Genomic DNA, 22,117 nt, shown 5'->3' on the forward strand with positions numbered 1-22,117 from the left:
TTTTAACCTCCTCGGGCTGGGTAACAGAACAATTAAATGGTTCTGCTTTTGTACAGAGCAGTGGCCACAACCACCTTGCTGTGTTCTCCTTGGGACACCAGGCCTTGAACACCAGGYGCATGTGCAGACAGGAGGCAGCCAGGCCAGTTTGATGGTTTTTCCATATATTTCACATATATTAGGAAGAATGAAATATCCAGGTTCCTGTGTTAACTCACATCAGAAAGAGCTACCTCTTCAGCCCATGTACTGCCAAGCGCTGCACCGCAAGTGTGAGGCTGGGGCTGGCTGGGAAGGAACCACATGTTGCCTGCTACAAGCAGAAACCAGATGCTGCAAGGCCCAGCTTCTAGTGTAGTAGTGAACAATACCACCAGTCCCCTCCGCTTCACATTCTGTAATTTGAAATCTGTTTGGCAGAGAATGGCTTTAGATGATGAAGAGGTTTTCATCAGAAGGCTGCCTCCTGCCCACCACCAAACCTAATCGTACAACAGGTGTGTTTAAAATCTAAACCCAAGTACATATTATAACCCAAACACAACTACAGCATGAGAGTCTCAAAAAGCAAACACTTTATTAAGAACAAAATAACACAACTTGCGGTAAATTYTCTAACAAGGGGACAGTATCTTACAAAGCTGTGCTAGTTCTAGACAACTGAAACAGCAAACACTGCTAACAGCAGGAAAGGACATGAGACACAAGGGCAAGGAGGACCTGACTCAACTTCCCCCTACTACCACCCACCTCTCCCCCTTTCCCCATAGCCCCTTCTGTACCCGCTGCCCCCTCCCCAATAACCTCCGCCTCGATACCCCCATCCCACCGGGCTCCCTTGGAATCCTCTCCCGCCGGCACCCCCTCGGGAGGGGCTGCAGCCCCCGTAGCCCCCACCTCTGAAGCCGGCTCCGCGCGGGTAACCTCCCCAGCCACCATTGTAGCGGGCCATTTTGGGGGGACGAGGACCATCTCCAAACCTGGCAAAGAGGAGTAGCACACGTCTGACACAATTCAACTGTTGAAACATTTAAACAGTTTAAACATTCTTTACAAGTYCAGCAATATGGAATTTCCCAAAGTTGTGTTAACAGGTCCGTTTTCTGCTTATTCAATTAMACTTGAAGGGTGTCCATCCACGTGAGTAAGGAAAAGCCTGGAGCAGCCTCAAGTGCCATCAGTGAGGTACATACCTAAGCTACACTACTGGAATCCTTTTGCTAACAGCTTACACATRTTCATTTTTCTTTGTCTCAGAAATAATACGCCAAATTAAGCCTTAAAGCTTAGTTAAAACACTAAGTAAAGCTTAGTTAAGTGCAAGGGGAAAACAAAGCAGCCAAATGTTTACTTTCATTCCCAGGGACAGGGATGACTAGGCTTACCCAGAATAAATTTGGATCATCTTTTCTTTGAAAATCACTGTGTTTTGGAACAAGTGATGAAATGTGTCAGGAAGCGGCGCTGTCACCATGGAGYGCCTTTGTCTTTCCCACAGAAACAGCCAGTGATTTGTCTGTACCAGACTCCACGCAGGACAGTTTTAYGTACGCTCAGACCATAGACAGCCGGAGCAAAAGGCTACAGGTCCCATCCGCTGCAGACAGTTCTCCTGCACCCTGAGCTCAGGCTGTCTTGGCCCCACACAGCGTGGGCAGGGGCTGCAGACTCACAACTGCTCTGGCTCCGAGTGCTCCCCAGAGCCACAGCACGTGCCCTTCCCTAGGCCCCAGCCACACAAGCAAGCGGGGCTGAGCTAACCTGGTGCTGGCAGCCATGAGGTGGATGCCCGSGGCTGAGGGCCTGGAGATCTGGCGGATCATGTTCAACATGCGCTCRTTTCCTGGGTCCAGCTGCCGAATGATCTCGGGATCTTTAGTTACTTCCACCACAAGGGCTTCCATTGCAGCGCGCAGAGCAGTGATGCAGGCTGCTGGGGTATGGGGCATCTTCAGCTTGATCCTAGAGCAGAAACACAGTTTCATTAGATGTATTGCTGCTGTCAGAAGAGAAATTGTTTAGAAATAGTTTCTATCAATTAGTCTTTCATTGAGCACTGCATGCACTGAGCCAGAAATCTATATTCTCGTCTTTGAAACTCACATCTGCTGTGAGGAAAAGTAAATTTCAGGAGGGAGTTGGCCACATTTCTAAAATTTGACATTTTTAAAACATCTACTATCCTTCTGTTTAACTTTGCTCTTTAGATGTGGAACATTCAAGTAGTACCAAGACATAACCCCTGGCTTGAAAATGCAGGCTATTTTTGGAGCATTTGTACAAAAACATAAAGGAGACCAAAAAGCTTCAAGATTTTGAAGGCTATAGGGCAGTCTCACAAATACCACTTACTGAAAAGTGCATTACTGACTGGAAAAAGTATAATCCCCAAGATATTTTGTCAAGGTCATTTCTCTACTCAAGTCATGTTTCTAAGACTTAAAAACTTGCCTCTCTTAGCCTCCCCTCTGAAAGGAACATCCAAAATCTTATTCAGGTTGCAGTAAAAGAGAAAAAATTAATAGCTTTCACAGAAATTGCCCAGTGTCATGTTTTTAATTTAAGTAGATGACTTATACAAAACAGTACTGACAAAATAACCCCTCCTTCCTCATACAAAGGAAAGTATCTGTCCTGCCTGCCCAGCTTGCTCTAGGAACCGTGTTCTAGAGATACTCATCTGAATGTCCACTAGCACCACGGAAGGCCCTACCAGTCATCCACCAGAACGAGCTCCCCGTCAGACAGAGCTTTCTTGGAGGCGAACAGGAGCAGCTGCAACGGGCTCACCAGCGTCATGGCCTTGGCAGAAATGGCTCGAGTTCGGATCTGCACATGGAAGAGAAACAGGTTAGGAAATCCTAAGAGCACACGTGCAAACCACAGCCAGTGCTGGTTCAGCACTGGTTGGTAAAAATAAACAAATAAATAGAAAATAAAAATACAAATAAAAAATAAAAATGCAGACACCACATTTTTCCATGACTACATGACTGCACTTGTGCAATTTTATTTTGCAAGAGCCATCTCAAGCTATGATAATATAAAAAAGACCAACACATAGCTGAACTATCTCCCCAGTTTCTGCACTGCTGAGGCCGTGATGAAAGCTCGGGCTGCTTTTCTTCAGCAGGGTCCTACACATGCAAAATGTCTGAGTGGCTGCGCAGCTCTGCTCACACCTACGCTGTCGTTTCATAGAAACAAGACTACAAGCTTGTACTTGAAGTGAGCGCTTTGCAAACAACAAGGCATCTGACATGAACCAGAGATAACAGCCTGACTACACAGGCAACTGTCATTCATTTAAAAGAAGAGCACTACTTGGGATTTCAGCCTCCCACATCAAACACTGCATCTCTCCTCCTTTCAGACATTAGCACAATGGGCAGAATCTGTTTTACTTGCTTGTTCTTGGGAGAACAGTTACTCCCACCCTGGGAGCCACAAGATACATTCAAAGCAGACGTTTCCTAAATGGAAGTTTGGATGATCTCATATGTCAGCAAAAAAGATACAAAATACAGCATATAAAGGGAATTCTGAACTAATCTGTGTAGGGAGTGTGACCACAAGAAACATATCTACAGTGGCACTTCTGTTACAAGACCTTTGGACAGTGTCTTCACAGCAAGATACCTCATTAACTTGATGCCTATTTTGAAACCTTAACAGCCCTTTTTTGACAGAGACCCATCGGTAGCTCCTATACACAGCCAGCTCCAACAGTCACAAAGGGCACGTGAGGGCCTCTGGCATCGCTCTGCCGGGCGCACTGCACACAGACTGCATAACCAGTCTGCTCACAACCTGCAGGCTGCTCCCCAGCAACGTCCCACACAGCAGCACRGCCTCCGTTTACTCCTTGAGAAGGGGAGCAGGAGCAGTCACATTCACATGCTCCGGGGATGGCAACCAAAGAGCAAACAGGGGCTTAATTGTACATGTACAATATGTGCTGTGTGTGCAAAACCAATGGCAGGGAAGAAAAGGTCATAGGGACCCTGGGAAAAGTAATAGGTGGTTGCTCCAAAATATCCCCAGAACTCTTTCCTGAGAGGCTTGAAAAAGACAAACAGGAATTTCTCTGGTGGGATGATAGACTACTTAGATGCCAGAAAACCAACACCCTCAACCACAGCACATTTTCCCACTTTTCCTATGGATTCTTACATAGCAAAACGGTAAGGACAAACTCTCTAGCACCTAGTAATCCAGTAGAACTCCCACAGCAGTTGCTTAAGGAAGATGCTGGTAAGATGCTTTTCTCTTTGAGCTGCCTATTTTGACAAAACTCAGAAGAACTTTCTTTGCATCCAAGATTTTCACTTCTGTTAGATTTACACAGCTGAAAGTTATTGTAAGGCCCAAATGGCATAAGGTGCACTTTCTGAAGAACACAAGCTAAATATCCCCCAGTCTTTAAGAGGTTCTTTTTAGTAAGGAGGCCGTAAGTCTTTTTAGTAAAGAGACCATAAGAAACAAGCTACAACTTAGCAGCACATGAGCAAGAAAAATATTCAAGTACTTTACCTTTTCTCCAAAAACAAAAAAGGGTGATGGATACTTCACATCCTGGCTGCTGAAAGGGCAGTTGACAGATGACTTGTGGATAAGCGCGTTGCGCCCCTCAGTGGTGAGAATCTTCCTCTTCTCCTTGTGGTAGCAGACATTGGGGTAGACCCCAAAAGCGAGCAGGGAGATTACAACATCCAAATTATTATCTGGTCCAGTGTTGTTAAATGCATGAGTCACCAAACATTCTGTTGAAAGAGAGCAGAAGACTGGCTCATATCCACGGGTCATGCAGGGCACGCAGCACACACAGCTCGTTAGCATCCTGGACCCAATAATGTGCTGGTTCAGTCAAACTGCTGGCTGGGCATCTCTTCTCAGAAGACCCTTCTGCACTCAAAGTCTTTCAATATTATATTTGATTTTCAATTGCGGAGATCAAAAAGCTCAAAGATAAAACTAGAAAGAGATGTTTCAACCCTCCTTCCCCCTACACAAGCAGCTCTTCAACAAGGGGAGAGCGGCTTGGCCAGAATTTGCTGTACCACAGTGCGTTTCCTGTCATCTGTTTTGGAGAGGTCTTTTGGGGAGGTCAGAATGGATGTTTTTATTCGTGTTGTTTGTTACAAACCTCCCCAGGGTTTCTGGTGGCTTGTTTTCAGGTCATCTTGTCCAGAAAATAGAGGATGAACGCAGCAATGATCCTAAAAGCATTGGGGGGGAAGGGGAGGAAGGGGAAATAAAGGAGTATCAAAACAGAAAAGGGAGATGAACATGTGCTGAATCTGACCAGCTATTTAACAGAACAAACCTCTGAGGGATGTCAGGCAAATTCAGAACCTGACCACCTTGAAGAAACCCTTTAAAAAGGCCTTTTCAGAACACTGAACAGTTGTTACACTCCTGCAGATCCCTCCTGCTGCCAGAACAGTGCGGGGCTTCAACAGCACGTGGTTTAGCTCACATAGAGGCAGCACAAAGTGACAACTCCCTTAGGATGAGGACAGAACTGGTGTGCAAACACTGTGCCAGCAAGAAAGGAGGGGGAAACACAGCCCCTTAAAGCACATTTAGGGGATGCAACAAGTAAATAAAGAAAATCTGGAAAGTAACTCTAGAAGAACAGCATTAAGGGAAATGCACTTATAGGCCTCATCTCAGAATGAAAAATGCAGTTAAATTACTATGTCTAAATAGAATCACCTTCTGGAAAGCCACAATTAATGAGTATCTCTTTCAGCTGAACTTTTGCTTCCCAAGTCATTCTCAGAGCAGACATGCTCAGTCTTTTGTGTTCACAAAATCTCATTTCTGCTTCTTCACCACCCATTCTGAAACAGAAATAAATTAAATTAGATGTCGGATCAAGAAAAAGAAGGAGAGGACAGTCCAGCCATTCCAAGCAACCATTGCTCTCTATTCAGGTCACAAAATTGCATACCCAGTGTTACGCATAGCTTCTCATCAAATTCTGTGGCAAGACAACATACCTTACATCATCCCAGGCTTGGAAGACTGAGAGCAGAGCAACATGATCTGAAAACCTGCTCCCAGCAAAATTCCTATGAACATAACCCAGCCGTTTGCCCTCACTGATGAAAGGCTCAGGGAAGCAGGTGGCTGCAGAGATGGTACAAACAGCATCTCCCACACTGAAACAGAAACCACATAAGGAATCAGGATGGGGTTTGGACACAGCATTGTTACCAGCAGCTGCTACTGCCTGTTGCTCTGAGTAAAAACTTGAGACAAAAGCTTGAGATTAGAGACCTTAGTAATTTGSCTCTTGTCAACTGGACTTTTTTGTAGAAGCATTTCTCGGAAAGCGGATGTTAAATTAGTTCAAATTCCACTAGCTAACCTTCTAGCACATGATTTTAAGTCCTTTATCCTCCTCCTTTCCCTCCCTTACYCCCTGCTTCCCACCACAGTTGTTTTCACCATCTTTTCACCTTCCTGGGTAAAAAACAAACAAACAAAACCCCCACAGGCCTACAGTCATCACAACTGCAAACAATCCTCTACTTCTATCAAAGCAGAATCTTTGCATTCATTTTTTAATATAATATTCAAATACTACATTTCTGCTACGCTGAAGAATTTAGAGTCTCACTCTTACTTCATAAATATTCTGTCTCTACTATTCCCTTTCAGTTCCTCTTCATTTCATGAATATTTTACTCTCTAAAAGAAAAGTTATTTATCATCTACTTTCATGAATATTCAGTCTCCTGACCCCAGCAGCGGCACTCATTGCTCATCTGGATGCACTGTTTTTTCCCTTGTAGGATGAATGCCTAGTGGCTCAGGAATTCAGAGAAATAGTAAAAAGGGCACTGAGATTTCTATACTTACTGAAAAATACAGCCCATTATCATCATCTTGCCAAGACGAGGTTCAATGGGAAGTTTGGCTAGGATTCTTCCAAGAGGTGTCAATTCATCATTGGAATCCAGGGCATCAAGCTCTGAAACAAGATCTCATATTGTCAAAGATGACTGGCTAATACAAACAACAATTCAATCCAACAATTTCTTATCTTTCTTAGACAAGAAATTCAAATCTTAATAGTTGTATTTACATAGAATACCACTTATATTTAAGTTCAATCTTGTTTACATTAATGCCATCCTGATTTTCAATATCTGTCGAGGGTTAAACATATGTTATCTTACTTTTTTTTTTTTTTTTAATTTAAAAATATTTTTTCTTACATGTTTGATTTACTCTCCTTCCCCTGAACAAACATCACTACCTGAGTTCATCCTCCACACTGTTAAACTATTGCCAATAATGAAGTCAAGCAAAGTGTCTGCTGCTATTTGCTTTATAATAAGACAGAAGAGTCTCATGAGTCAACTTCCCAGCCATTTGGCCATAACCATTAAATTTCATTTCACAGAATTCAGTAGTTTTGGGGTTTTTCTTAGTTTGTATAGCAAGCAAAATATGATACAAATGTATATATATGTATATATTTAGAAATATCCTTCTAAGATATAAATGAAAAATGGAAATCCCTACTTTGTATACTCCATTTACAGACTTTGGTATCACTTAGTCTGGTAATTTTAATACCAGACTTAATCTGGTAACTAGAATTTAACTGCCAGGAAATATAAGCTTAGGTTTCCTCCTTGTTTTATTCTATTTACATTGCAGCTAGTTGCTTGAAGAAGCTGAAGAAACTCCATCTCAGTTTCTCCTGTATTATGAGGATATTGATGGTTGCATATTAGGATACTTCAGAGTTCCCTGGAGTCTGCTTCACTAAGACACAATCTTGTGGACAACACAGCAGTACCTCTTAGCGTGTGTTCTGCTTCAATCACTGCATCCAAAGGTGGCGGCTCTATCGCTTTGGCCAAAAATTGACCGATCCCCCCCAACCGCAGCAATTTGATGCTCAAAGCAATTTCATGAAGGGGTGTTCGAAACATTTCAGGTGTCATATGAGCTTCAAGTCTGGAATGAGAAGAAAACAACAGAGTCCATGTTTTTCCGAACATAAGCTTTGATCAACATTGAAGATCATCCCATCAGTGTAAACGATCAGTTTCCAAAGTAAATACTGTCTCCCTGCCAATCCACCAACCTGCCCTCGCTCTGCTTCTGTAAAACGGGCAAATCTAACAGCATTTATCTTCCATTCTTCTAAATTCTTTTCCTGGGGTAAATGTACAACAGAAACACATGGCTGGTACAGCCCTCACACGACCACTACCTAGTGTGGTTTGCAGCAGCGCCTGAACAATCGACATGGTTGCAGTCAGTCCCTAAATTTGCAATGTGGCTGTGTCCAACCCAGTTCTTGCCCCTTTACAATCATCTTCCACATTGCTAAGACAAGTCTAAGTCTCCTATTCATAAGATAGACAAGTTGCTCTCATCCTGCCTCACATTATTCATTCCTTACTTGTTATTCCATCACCTCTATACCACCCAACTCCACCTATGGGCGCCACTTGGATCTCTTACAAAAATAATTAATTTTGACATATTTTCCAGAAGTGTTTTTCTAGTAGCAAGAAAACCTGATGGAATGAGATAGAACACTTTCATCCCTCTCTGGGGAAGTATTTTCAGTGATCATTCAACTCACTGGCAGAAACATGAATTCCTAGGAATGCCTCCAATGTTAAGTAACAACTAGAAAGTTTCAAAACACCTTAATCAGATTTGCATTTAGTTCGTGTTTCTCCTGCACAATTCCACAACATAAATCCTCTTTCCCTTCTAAGCACTATGGATCTAAGACATTTTGTTTCTATGTTCTTTGTAAGAAGCTGAACATAAGATCATTAGATTCCACAACTACTTCAGCGCCTAAAACTCAGTTCCTTGTCAATAGTTCATAATTAAAATCACTACATCATACTATCCTGCTAATCTAAGTAACAAGTGTTAACAAATTTAAGGCAAGTTTTTGATCAATTGATGCTTCCAAAAGTAACAAAAGGTTGAACACATAGTTATGCTGTGGTTGGTTGCTATCTAAAAAGGTAAACTTAATGTTTCATAGGAGAGAGGAGAGCCTGAACATAACACCCAAGAGGCTCCTACAACTGACAGCAGGTTTCCCATGGCTCTACCTACTAAGAAACAGTTTGATAGACAGAAGATGTCACACTTGCAGCAGCAGGCAAGCTGCTAGAGCAGTAGGTGGGAAGCAAGAATTGGCTGCTTGGCCAAAGAAGTGATGGGGGAGAAAAAGTAACATCTGTCCTTCCTGCTTTTTACCATTTTCCCTGCTTAAGATAGGTGACATAATTGTCTGTACAAGAAGACACAAGGCACCTGCAATTTTCCAAGGCATACTAGAGCCCTAGCCTCATTCCAATGCCCTTTTCTGAAAAAGATACCCAAGAATAGCAGTGTGAACTGCCTTCATTCACCTCCTCTCTTGGCTTCCCCAGTTTTTTCCCCCGGTTCCTCAGAAGTGGCAGACATTGGTCTGGGAGGATTCTTAATGGCTGTTTTCTTCCAGGAAGGGCACAGTCTCACCTTTCAAATCGAGCTCTGCTGCACAAATGGAAGCAAAATCCAGCACGCACACGGCCAGCTCTTCCCTTCCGTTGCTCCAAATTAGTTTTTGATGCCCAGACTGTGGCATAGTTTGTCATGTTATTGTGAGCAGTGAACAGCTTCACTTTTTGTCTGTTAAAGGGAAAAAAAATAGATATTTTCATCTGCAGTCCTGCCAAATCATTTCTCTTGCTTTATTCCTTGCAGCCACACTGCTATTCAGAACAAACCATCTAGCCTTTGGCTAGGTAGCCACCTATCTGAAGCTAAATCAGCGTATTCTTCTTTAGTAAACAATCTCCCTAGCTATATACCAAATTAAGTTTTCACAAACATCTCAAAAGCTTAACATATTCATGCAATTAGTGAGATGCCTATGTGCACTTTGGTTATAAAACACACACAGCAAGACAGGATCTATAACAGATGCCAAGAATTTTTATATTTTCCTTCCAGATATATACCACTTGTAATATTYACTGGGCAGGCGTATTTCAAATACGCCGAGATCCCATGACACCTCAACATGAATAGCAGCAGTGAGAATGGAGTTGACCAAAAGCAACCTACTGAAATGCCAGCATGCTTTGTAACTGTGTTAAACAGCTCAAGACAATGCAAGYTTGTGTGGAGTGAGCTACAGTACTCAAATTCACTTCTGTGACTACGGGAACACGAGGCTGCCTGCTCAGAAACACATTTTTGGCATTCCAAAGAATAGGATTTACAAATCAGAAAGTTACTTCATAAACTCACTTGCACGAGTCTATAACATAGACCACATCATTGATGGTAATGCTAGTCTCAGCAATGTTGGTAGATAAGATAACCTATGAAAACAGGAAATGCATATTTAAATATATTTGTTCTGAGTACATTGACATTATATTGCAGGAGAAAATACACTRTTCTCTGCAGAATAAAGTGCAAAACCTCTACAAAAAAAAAGCCAGCAATGCACTTCATAAAGGACAACAGAGCAGAGCATGTTACACTCCACAAGGAAACGATTCTCATACTTTGGTTACTCCAGGAAGCACAGGATCAAACACTCGACGCTGTTCTTCACGAGGAATTTGTGAATGAAGAGGTAAAATTCTATACTGCTGGCCTCCTACAACACAAATACAAGAAGGCTGGTAACTGTTAGTGTGTAATTCTCTCTTTTACTTTGCACAATACGACCATGTCTACCTATTCATTGTCATATATTTATACAAATCAATCACAGCTCTCTGAATCACTTGTCCAACTTGCACTTTTACACACAAGTCAGTAYTTCTTTTGAAAAAATAAACAAGCTACAATAGAAAACAGTCACTAATAGAAAACAGTTGCTAATACCAAAGTGTGGACTCATTTCTAGATGCTTCTGCATTGCATGTATCAAGTTCCAGCCAGGCAAAAATACAAGTACAGCTCCTGGGACATTCAGAGTCTCAATATACAGCAGCAGGGTTTCAATGAGTTCAAAAGAAATTTCCTTCTCGTTCAGCTGAGCCATGGAGTGTTTTGTTTCTGGGCCATATTCATCACTACAGATGAGGTTGCAATTGGTCTACAAAGGCGGGCCGGGGGTCAGGGGGGCAGGAGGAGAGAAGAAAAAGACAGATTAAATTATTAATTTAATTTATTCCACCTCTACATCTTGGCAAAACACACACACACACACACACACAAAAAAAAGGGGGTATGGGTGGATGGGGAAGATCTACTCTTCCCAGAATGGCCCACAAAAAGCTGATGGTCCTACTTCCCAGATTTCCAAAACAGTAAAGTAACTATAACTTAAAACAATTTAGCATCAAGGAACTAYTGAACTAATTTAACTTCCATATTTTAACCTCTAGAAGCATTTTGGTTCTATTTTTAAAATAAAARTGAAACAAAACATAAGAATTCAAAATAAACCAACACTTACTCGTAAGACAATTTTATTGTCTTATTTGAAAGACAAATGCGTCATACACTAGAGCTACAGGCCTAACAAGCACATGTTTAACTTTTAATATTGAAAAGTCAAACATACATCATCATCTTCACCACCTTCTTCATCTTTCTCTTTCTTCTTCTTATCCTTTGATGGAGGAATGAACTGAGTCATTTGAATGCAATCCTCCAAAAAATATTCTGCAAAAACACACAAGTTATGGGTTGCTGAGAGTGACCACTCTAGGGTTGAATAAAGCAACACAGACAATGCTTTTCACCATCCCTTCAGATCCCTCCCGGGTATGACCACAATATTTCAGAATCCTAGTGCTAGAGCATGAAGTCAAGACTGGAGAAAACTCTTTTTCAGCTTGCATATGAGAATATCCTTCTCCTCTGTTCCATACGCTTCCATGCAACTTTTACTACTAAAGAAGTACTGGCTTGTTTAAAACTACTTGCCTAGTTCGTAGTAACACAGACAACCAACCCAAAAATATCACTACCTGGCTAGAACAACTCTCACCCTCCAAGGGAAAACCCATCACCCCAAGTGGTGGTGGGGTTTGTTTTAAATTAAATGGTCATGCGAAACTGGTAACTGTAATTGTCTACGTTGCCAGCCTAGTATAAACTATATCTGTAAGACACAAAGCAATTTAATCAAAATGTRTATTTTGCTGTCACCATATGCCTGCACTTAATAAAGTAAAATGCCTTCACTTAATAAAAATATAAACATTTATAAAAACTTAAAAAATCTCAACAAGTGATTTACCTTGAACAGGGAAGGTTCTACCGAACACCTCAATGATAGGACAGTTGAAGAAGTATTCACAGAACATGGTAGTATCAATGGTAGCAGACATGAGGATAACCCTGATTTCAGGATACGTCTGAACTACATCTCGCAGCACCACCAAAAGAAAGTCAGTCTGTATAAGAACAGAGTAAGAGTATCATTAATTTCCTACCCACAAAGAGAAAGCTTCCAATAAGATTAGAAGCAGCTACCTTTGTATTGTACATTTATATTTATTGAGTACACAAACTTCTAAAGCAACAGCTTTGCTGGATGAGAAAAAGTAAAAAATGTCTTCCAACATTAAAGTTCTCTTGTCCCAAGAACTGCCACGTTTTCAGCACAAAGAGGAGCTGATTCTTTTATCAGAATTGAAGTAACTCAAGAAAAATCTTCAAAATAGCTATCTTTGTTCCTAACACTACAATCTGAGCTCTTTTAAAATTTTCTTTAATAGACAGTAGTTTTATATATAACACTGCAATTGCATGCAAAGCTTTGCAGTTCTGTTTATACCTTACATTTATTTCATTTTGTCCTCCTGTTAGGCGGGCTCTTATTTCAAGAGATAAAATTCCACTCTCACATATGAATTTCCAAATTTACATAATATACCATTAATATAATCTTAATAGATGAAGAGAAAGGTCAGAGAAATTTGAACTGCAATTTCATTTGAATGAGTCCCCAAAGTCTGTCAAAACAAGCCTAAGCTTCATGGCAGGATTTAGTGGTTTCTTTCACTTTTGGCATGCCAAAACTCAAAGTTACATGCAAAAAATCAAGGGGACTACAACYGTCTTCAACTTGTTGCATTTTTATGTCAAAACTGAATTTAAGGATGTCCCTTTTGTAAACACACCACCTTCTGTAAATACTACTGCTGTACCACCCAGGAGATCCTAAGAAGCAAAAGAGTAAGACAGCAAGAAAGCCTACGTTCTTGAACTTCTAAATCAAGCAAGAAATAATTAAGAGAAGAATTTTTAAAATCTCATTGCAGATGGAAGACTTGCATATATGGCATTCATTAAATTCAGTAGGAATTTCCTCATACATACGTAGAATCCAGGAATACACACAAAAGATAAATAGCACAGAAGCACAGACAACAGTTATGATCCAAATCACMAGGTAACTCACATTAATATCTCTCTCATGGATCTCATCTACAATAACATGACTGATGCCACGGATTCCAGCCTCCAGCTTTCTCAGAAGAACACCTTAAGCAGTATAATAATTAGATATTAATGTAGATAAGAGCTCATAATTTCAGATAAAATATTGTCCAAAAGCGTCGCAGYGTTTAAAAAGATAACTATGCCAACAGTCCAACATTACCAACCACTACTCCCGCTCTGTGCCTAATGTTTTCATCTATACATGCAGCAGGAGGGCATGAGATGTTACTACTAGAGAGATTCATTCTTTCTTCTCACCTGTTACCACTTCCCTTTCTGTCTTCTAAGAAAAAATAATACATAGCAATTTCATCTTATTAGCCATATTATTATTAGCCATATTAGTTATGCGAAGTTATATTAAATCACATTAGATCAATTTATCAAACTTTCAGCTGAAAACCAAACTGAACTATCTTCATCCTTCCCTGCCCGGACAGGATGTGTTAGCTTTTGCTGCTAACTCTAGGACTCATAAATAATAAGCTCCATACCTAAACAAGGGAATACAAACCTACAGTGCAGAACATCATGCTGGCATGTGGTCGAGGGAGCACAGATTCAAATCGTACRCTGTAGCCACAGCTTTGCCCAGGTTGTTCTCCTCGCTCATACGACACACGTTCAGCTACAGAAACTGCACTAATTCTTCGAGGCTGTGGAACAAAACAGGTTGGCCACACTTAACTACCAAGTTTTATTAGCTTATCACAACACCACCACAAACACAAGTTACAATAGTTACGTGTGTCCTTTGCTAAGATTTATTTACACAACAGACATTACAATTGTGCTATCTGTAGCCTTAAGCTTTTTTGTTCTGGAAATGAAGATTAGATTTCTCAGCACATCCTAATAGATCATTTCTAGCATACAGTCATGAAAGTGAAGCAGTTTCAATTGTCAGATACTCCTTACCTGGGTAACTATGATATTGCATTCTGCAGCTCTGTTGTTTTTGATATATTCGTCCAGTATGTATTGTGGAACTTGTGTGGTTTTGCCACAACCAGTGGCACCACGAATCACAACCACTGAATTGTGATGGATTGCATCCAGAATTTCATTTTCAAAATTCTTCACAGGTAGATCCTCCCTCTCTTGTAGTATCTGTGGAAGACAGTGTGGGAAGGAAAAATCACATTTTCATTTATGTCCAAACATTAACCTTTTCTGGTCCACATTCTTACTTCCTTTCACTCCCCTATGAAGATTTCACTAACTTAAAACTCTAAATTACTCTGTTTAGACTCCTAAAACAGCTGCAACAAATTTCACGCACTCATCTCAGCTTTTGCTTAATCCACAGTAGMATCTGGTGTTTCTGAAAACGTGGCATATATTACCACCGCTTTCCGTAATATTCTGCACTGTAGGATACACTCACCTTCTTTTGGAAAAGGATAAGATGAGCACAAGCATGCCAAATCACAGGAAGAGCACTTACCCTTTGTAATTCTTGATCTTGCTCCAAACGATATAAATAATCACTTTTCAAATCCATGCTTATTTGCTCTGGAGTAAGCTGCAAAGTAAACACAGTTTGGAGATTTGTCGATGTTCTATTTTATGATGAGTCACACCAATGTAACAATTCTAAATATTAATAAAGGATCACATCCTGTATAACTWCTTGAAAGCGCAAAACAGATATCTTATTCCATTAATTAGTGCTGAAATTAAACAGCCAGCCCCGGAAGTTTTTCAGACAGACCTCTACAAACTGAAAAATCCAATGGGACACTCAGATGACCACTGTGACCACAAATTTTTTCTCTAAGGAATAAGATAATGCAAGTACATCACTACTCACAAAACAGTAGCTGAAAAAGGAAAACTAATCAGAGAGAAATTTATCAGATAAATCTTATAATTTAACTGAGAAAATTTCTTTAAGATTCTATTGCTACTGAAGGGCTAACTTGTTTTACTAAAAGGAAGTAAGTTGCACTTTAGCTAGGGAATAGAAATGAGACATGAAGCCAGCTCACTGTGAGTAAATATATTTTCTATGTAATTTAAATAGCAACCAACAGTTTTAGTAAGCTCTTAAAAAAAAGTATATGAACACTGTTAAGCAAAAGTTATTTATAGAAAAACTGCACAGAAAAAAAAAAATTGCTGTTTTGGTCAAAGGCACTCTGATCCCCTGTAGCAGGATACTGAAGTTCCTGTTCAGAGAATCTTTGATGACTGGATTATGCTGGTGGTCAAATTCAATCTGTTGTACTTGGCATCATATTATTTCTCWTCTTCTTCCTCACTTTATGATACTACATTGCTCTTTTTTTATCATCCTGTGGTGAATGGGATTAGAAACAATGGAAAAACAAGCAGTCATGTTATGCAGTGACAACACACAGAATTCTTTCCCATTTCAAGAGAGATTGATAGCATGGAAAGCTGGGAGAGAGCACCTAGTGAATTATAAATGCAGTGCCCACATGCTTACCTTGTGATCTCAGTTTGAACTTTTAATAGCTGCACAATAGCAGAGAGAGGAGAAAAAAAAAAAAAAAAAAATTGGGACATCCAAGGCATTGCTACTTAGAAGCCTAACAAAACATGAATTTGGTATAAAGAAATCCTACCAGTGAAAGAACTCCTTTCTTCCAGTTCAAGGAAGGAAGAAGTTTTGTTTTCTCTTTTAAAATATGTCAGGAAAAAGTATGAGGAAAAAAGCATTCCAAAGTTCCAGAAACAAAAACCCCAAAACAAGGCAGGTTTTTGAGTTCTTACATTAGCTAGAGGACCTTCATCAATATTGCAGCTGGTCCAAGGGTTCCAGTTGGACTGAGGCGGTGACCACGGAACAACTCCCATCTGACTTTGTTTCTGGGATGGTTCAAAATGTGCCAGCTTTCCAATGTTAATCAGAACTGGATTCCTGGAATCTTCAGGCTATATACCCAAAACAAAGGTGGGCAGAGAAAGATCAATGTACTAAACAAGTAGAACTGACGCTACATACCCGAGTGAAACAGCTCAACCACTCACTCACCAGTGGCACAATCTCCAGAGACAGCTCCCGTACAATGTTTTGCAGCTGATTTTCTAATTCAGAAGAGACCAACACTTCATAGGGTTCCATCTATTAAGTGGAATATTAGTAAATATTTTAAAGTTACAAAAATACAGGACAACAGAAATAAGAACTGCAGACTACTAGGTATTATGCTGATCCAGCAAAGAGTCTTTACCACAACAAGGTAAAAGAACATCAGTTCAAAACTCACATTCTTGAAACCTTTCAACAGCTTTTTGTCCAACAAGAACCTGTAGAATACTTGTACATGTCTGAATTTAATTCAACAGTTAGATACTGCCATATTTGTAGTCCAACGCCCGAAAATGCTAAATGTATCAAAAGAATTATATGCAACATGAACAGAACTCCCTTTTCTTTAAGCTTCTAGAAAATTTATGCTGATAAAAGCATTTATTCCAAGACCTATTTCATTTAACATGTTATCAAATCCTTTTCCTGATCCATTCAGATACACTCTACATTGTATTTTTGATACAAATTGCTGGCAGATTAGTCTTAATCACTTGTCAAAACAATCAAAATTACTTACTAACTTCTAATCTCTTAAATATCAAGTGCAAACATTACTCAATGCCTTGTCTTTCTAAGAGGGTCTTGTGTGGCACTACAACCAAAAAACAATTTCTAGTCTTCTACATGACTCACCGATTCTCCTTCCTTCTTCTTTGTCTGTCCCGAATAGGGTTCTATGACCCCGAGATGGTAGAGCTGTCTAACTAAAGAAAGGGCACAGGACTGTGCTGCCAGCTTCTTGTTTGATCCATGCTCACGGCCGAAGATCCCTGCAGAATACAAAGCCCAGAGTGGCAGCTGATGATGATGCAAACAGCTTCCGCAAAGATACTACCGAGATGGGGTTTACAACTGTTCACATGAGCCAGGTTTCATGGAAAGAGTCTCAACTCTTGATAAATCCAGAGTTCCAACACAAAACTCAATGAGGTCCATTTATCAGCTGACTTGCGTTAGCTACATCATGTTTTTTTACAGAAGGTGAATAATTGATATTTCCTTTCTAAGGAACTCCCACAGTTACTAAACAACACTTTGAGGTCTTTTCTACTTTCAGTACCTACAGAAGCATGATTATCATTTACCAATCAGTAACATCATATAAGCTTTACATAATCTCTATATAAACAGTTGTTAAGAAAGCACAACTACCTTCTGGGAACACAACACCTGCGTTTCAGTAGAACAGTATATGTAAAGGACTAGTTACCAAGACAAACAAAATTTATCATAATTGTTAGGCATTTCTCTGTGCTTAGAAGGAAGACTAGTGGAAGCATGTAACAGACGAAGGGCGGCACAAAGAAAGAAGGATTTCATATCAGGAAACAAACGTGAAACTTCCCCTTTGGAAGTGGCACCAACATGAAAGTACAGAAACCCCTACTCCAAACATTTCRTAGTACAAAAACCAAAACAATACAAAAAAACATAGAGAACACTTACTTCTGCCCAGCTGCTTCACATAAATGTTCATTTCTGCAAAAAAACTCCTGAAAAAAAAYGAAAGGACGAGGGCTACAATTACCAAGAATTGTTGAAATCAACCCTGTCAAAATAGCCACTGTTTCCTTTTATTTTAGGCTAACCATCAAAACTCAGTAATAATATTTAATCYTTTAAAAGTAATGGTTTTTATCATTTTAAGTGTGTTTTGTTTTTCTGCGAATAGCATTTAAGAAATGAAAACTCGATCAAAAGCCTGGATCTTGTGCACTCAAGTCAGAGGCTCAATTCATTGATAACCAGGGTAAGATATTAGTGCTTTTAGTGTCTTTAACCTCAAGTTCAAGAGTAACAAATTTTCTATCAATATGACAATTACATCTACTAAGAATCCTGCAAATACTACTGTTTAGTATTGAAATTTAAAGTCATATATTATGCAATATTCTCCAAATCGTCTGAAACAATAGTTACAAAGCACATAACAAGTTAATGTAACATGGGCAAAAACTGATGAATCCCACTGGGAATCTGGGTTTATTAACTTGGATGCAACACTTACGTGACAATGTCAATGTCGAAAAGGAATAGGTGTAAACTAAATTAGATCATTTTGTCAAAGACTACGTTGGARGTGTCTGCATAAAATGAAATGCGACAATTTGCATACTTGATTTTTTACGAAACCCATAGTTGCAAACTCCTAGAAGCAAYAGTGTGCCTAGTAGCTCTGTGGCAAGTTCATTTAATGGTCTATTGATATACTAATTAGGCTTAAAAAAAGGTTAGAAAGTCATGTCAACAGTGGATGATGCAAAAATAAAGCCATGTTTTTAAAGCCACAAACCTAAGTGCATTATTTATACAAATTAAAGATTAAAGMCAAGTTCTTGTAAGACTGGATTTAAACTTGCAAATACAATTCAAGGTTTATGACTGGACTTTATCAGACATAGCTCCTCTGAAAACTATGCTTCTGGCATTCCACAGCTACAGGMAGAACCTTGCAGCTGTGTCCTTGATTTCTTGCTGTAAATAGACAAAAAGGTTACGTTTTAGAACTCCTTCCTGTACTACCGCAAACTGACCTTCATGCACAGCGGCTTCACATGTCAAAGGCCACTGGCTTTGAGGGACACAACAGTCAGCTAAGGCCCCGATGCCAGTATGTTTCTCAGCCAGGCTTACAGTCAGCATTCAATCTCATTCTCCTCCACCTAAGGGGAGAAGAGCGACACCAAAATCAGTTTACAAGAGACTCCCATGAGAATGCTTAGTACAGCCTAAGCAGCCCATGTATGAAGAAGTACAGATTTCTGGTGTCGCTCCCTGCTACCGTCTTCAGCATGAACAGAAGGAAGGAAAAGCATCCTGCACTATTAGGAATCCCAAAGCAGAAGAGTCACATTCCATCCCTTAACATTTACATATGCAATTATATCCTCCTTTCAAAATTGAAACAAACTTACCATTTTTCTTTTTCCAAATTTTAGTGCTATTGCCAAGTTTTTATACCTGCTGAGTACTCTCCACTGAAAAGAAAATATGTTTCCCTTTAAAAAGCTGAGATCAAGACTGAGACTTTTCTTATATAGATTATTGATTACTACTAAAGAAAAAAAAACATACTGGCAATATACACGAGAATTGCTATCTCAAAATATATACATTACTCTCCTCAAAACTCCAAAAACATCTGAAATGACTCCTCTCATTACCAGTACTAAAAGGATGAAGAGTGGTAGAAACGTTATCACCTTTTGCCCTCTGTCACAGAATGTTAGGGCACACTAAGGTGGTTTTCTACCTAAWGGATAAGCTGCAAAAGTTCTACAGTCCCCCCTTCTGTCATTCCTTCAAGAATAATTCAAATGAGCTTTCCTGGGTGTAATAGATACTACATCCTGAAAAGCTCTTCAGAAAACAGTAAGTGGGCTGAGAAACATACTGTCACCAATGGTTACCTCATTCTACTTAAGAAAACGCATAGCAAATATATGGATTTTAACGCTCTTACTTGCAGAAAACCTATCAAAGAGAACTACAATCTGCAAACTATAGAATAAAGGTAGTGCTCAAGTATAACACCTGGAACAAACATGTATTAAGTTCCTAGTACTGTATCAACTATTTTTGTATTGTTCTTTGAAGGGAGAGAAATGTCCTTGCTTGAAAATATAAATGGAGATGAAGTGACTAGAAGATATGTATTAAACAAGAATTCATAAATTTTACACCAACCTATACATTTTAAATGCTTTAAATATTTATAAGACCCAGACACAAAAATGCAAGTGTCCCATAGAAGACTAATAAGAAAATTCGCTTGCCTTCTTAGAAAAGAATACTTAGAAAATTTGTATTAAAAAAAGTCCATCAGCAGTATACCATTATTTCTGACCACAGCCCATAATTATTTCACAAGCATTCAAGAATAAACACAGTGTCTCTAAGTTTTGATTTTTAAAGACTAAATATGAGTAAAATATGCAAAACATCAGTTCTTTATGCACAATCTGTTACAGATTATTTTCATTTGGGAGAAGCACAAGCAAACTTTCAGTTCTGTTGCTCCATCAGCAGGGTGTAAGCAGCAAGTCAAAAAGGAGTCAGCTGGTTTCAAGTGAAATTTAACACCCTCAAAACTCCTGCAGGAAGATCACCTGGATTCTGTCAAATTCAGGTTCTCCAGTAGAAGATTCTGCTGAAAAACATTAACTGTAATAGAAATAAACTGTCCCTGAAGCACAATCCCAGCTAAGCAAATGTAAACATACTTAAGATTTACTCAAATAGTACAGAGGAAATTGCAGTTATACAAACAATCACTGCAAGCAGTTCAGCACTCCCTCCACTCAAATTCATGTGTYGGTTGTTAGCTAGGTCACAGCAATTGTCATAAAAGCCACACATCCATGAAAACTTTAGAKAAAAAAATGTTCAGAATTATTCAAATCTCAGCACCAATGCTCATTGCTCCCATTTCAAGATTTAGGGATGTTACAACTCTGAAACTGAATTAAACAGTACAGAAAACACATAAGAGGCATTGAAATGAAGACAGAAATGAATGTGTTTTCACCTTCTCTAATCAAGAGTTTCAATTACCATTTTTCAAATGTTGTTGGTCCTAGTAAAGAATATCACTTTTTCACACAGATTTCCAGAGCACTACAAATAAGTGCGATTGGACATTATTACCAAAAATATCTCTAACCCTTAATATACAGAAGGTCACTGAAACTCCCAGACCTGTTGTGATCAGGCCCCACTTGAGTGTATTTATAGTCTCCCTGAATCTTCTCCTTTTGGAAAAACTGGTTCAGACGTGCCTTGGCATTTTCCAAGGTCCAATTCCCATGAAGACCAGCATTTAAGTCCACTTCTTCTGACTCCAAAGTCTAATATTAAAAGAAACATATATTGGTTTCTATTAGATTTCAATTTTAAACATTCTTAAATCAAGTTTTTGAAGTAACTTGTCTAGATATTGTAAAATGGTTAAGATTTCTTTACAGAAAATGCTGTATTCGGTACTTTCCAGTTTTCACCATAAAATCTCTATTCAAATAATCTGATATTCACAGTATCCAGAATTATTTCTTTTCCTTTCATCTTAATTAAATTAGCTTTGTTAAAAATCAGTAGGTATGTATTAAACTAAAGTTAAAACCAGGAGCAAAATATCTCATGAAAATTGCAAGCCTGATTATAAACTCTAATAACAAGTTAGAGGGAGTGAAAGACATCTAAGAACTAAAGAATAGAATAAAATAAAATCAGATGGCTTACTGCTTGCACTTCTTGTTCTTCTTTCTTTGAATAATAATCTTTCAAATTTGCTCCTCGATCCCACTGAGATCCGCTGCTACCAGGTGCTGCACCAAGACCATTATCTACCAAAGGGAAAGAAAAAAAGACAATAACAACAAAAAAAAATGTTGCTCCCTCAAATCAAACAGAAGAATAGAGACCTATGGAGATGTATGGAGACATACTGCCTGGCAGCCTCAACAGGACATGAATGCTCCCTCTGAGCTCATGCCATCATTCACACCTCTGCCTCAAAACTACAACTTCCCACTTGTAACTGTCTTCTGTAGGCTGAACTATGTGAAAAAAAAAAAAAAAAAAAAAAAAAAAAAAAAAAAA

The 22,117-nt window shown here is 39.3% G+C and overlaps 1 protein-coding gene across 1 annotated transcript in view; it reads right to left on the minus strand.

The window, feature by feature from the left end:
* Nucleotides 1-429: 429 nt before the first annotated feature.
* The window catches only part of DHX9 (DExH-box helicase 9), a 23,809-nt gene continuing 2,121 nt past the window's right edge, over nt 430-22,117 (minus strand). The window contains exons 4-28 of the mRNA XM_026044252.1: nt 21,758-21,861; nt 21,218-21,366; nt 17,966-18,012; nt 17,153-17,289; nt 16,460-16,549; nt 16,198-16,359; nt 14,906-14,983; nt 14,377-14,568; nt 13,973-14,114; nt 13,418-13,500; nt 12,251-12,407; nt 11,570-11,670; nt 10,885-11,098; nt 10,560-10,654; nt 10,297-10,370; nt 9,520-9,672; nt 7,820-7,980; nt 6,871-6,982; nt 6,006-6,167; nt 5,719-5,846; nt 4,534-4,763; nt 2,714-2,829; nt 1,762-1,962; nt 862-980; nt 430-482 (exon numbers count right to left, since the gene is read on the minus strand). Coding sequence (XP_025900037.1) covers nt 430-482; nt 862-980; nt 1,762-1,962; nt 2,714-2,829; nt 4,534-4,763; nt 5,719-5,846; nt 6,006-6,167; nt 6,871-6,982; nt 7,820-7,980; nt 9,520-9,672; nt 10,297-10,370; nt 10,560-10,654; nt 10,885-11,098; nt 11,570-11,670; nt 12,251-12,407; nt 13,418-13,500; nt 13,973-14,114; nt 14,377-14,568; nt 14,906-14,983; nt 16,198-16,359; nt 16,460-16,549; nt 17,153-17,289; nt 17,966-18,012; nt 21,218-21,366; nt 21,758-21,861 — 3,260 coding nt within the window. The remainder of the gene's footprint in view (nt 483-861; nt 981-1,761; nt 1,963-2,713; nt 2,830-4,533; nt 4,764-5,718; nt 5,847-6,005; nt 6,168-6,870; nt 6,983-7,819; nt 7,981-9,519; nt 9,673-10,296; nt 10,371-10,559; nt 10,655-10,884; nt 11,099-11,569; nt 11,671-12,250; nt 12,408-13,417; nt 13,501-13,972; nt 14,115-14,376; nt 14,569-14,905; nt 14,984-16,197; nt 16,360-16,459; nt 16,550-17,152; nt 17,290-17,965; nt 18,013-21,217; nt 21,367-21,757; nt 21,862-22,117) is intronic.

The sequence above is a fragment of the Nothoprocta perdicaria genome, unplaced genomic scaffold, assembly GCF_003342845.1.
Source record: "Nothoprocta perdicaria isolate Ctin4 unplaced genomic scaffold, notPer1 scaffold_355, whole genome shotgun sequence".
Classification (NCBI taxonomy): domain Eukaryota; kingdom Metazoa; phylum Chordata; class Aves; order Tinamiformes; family Tinamidae; genus Nothoprocta; species Nothoprocta perdicaria.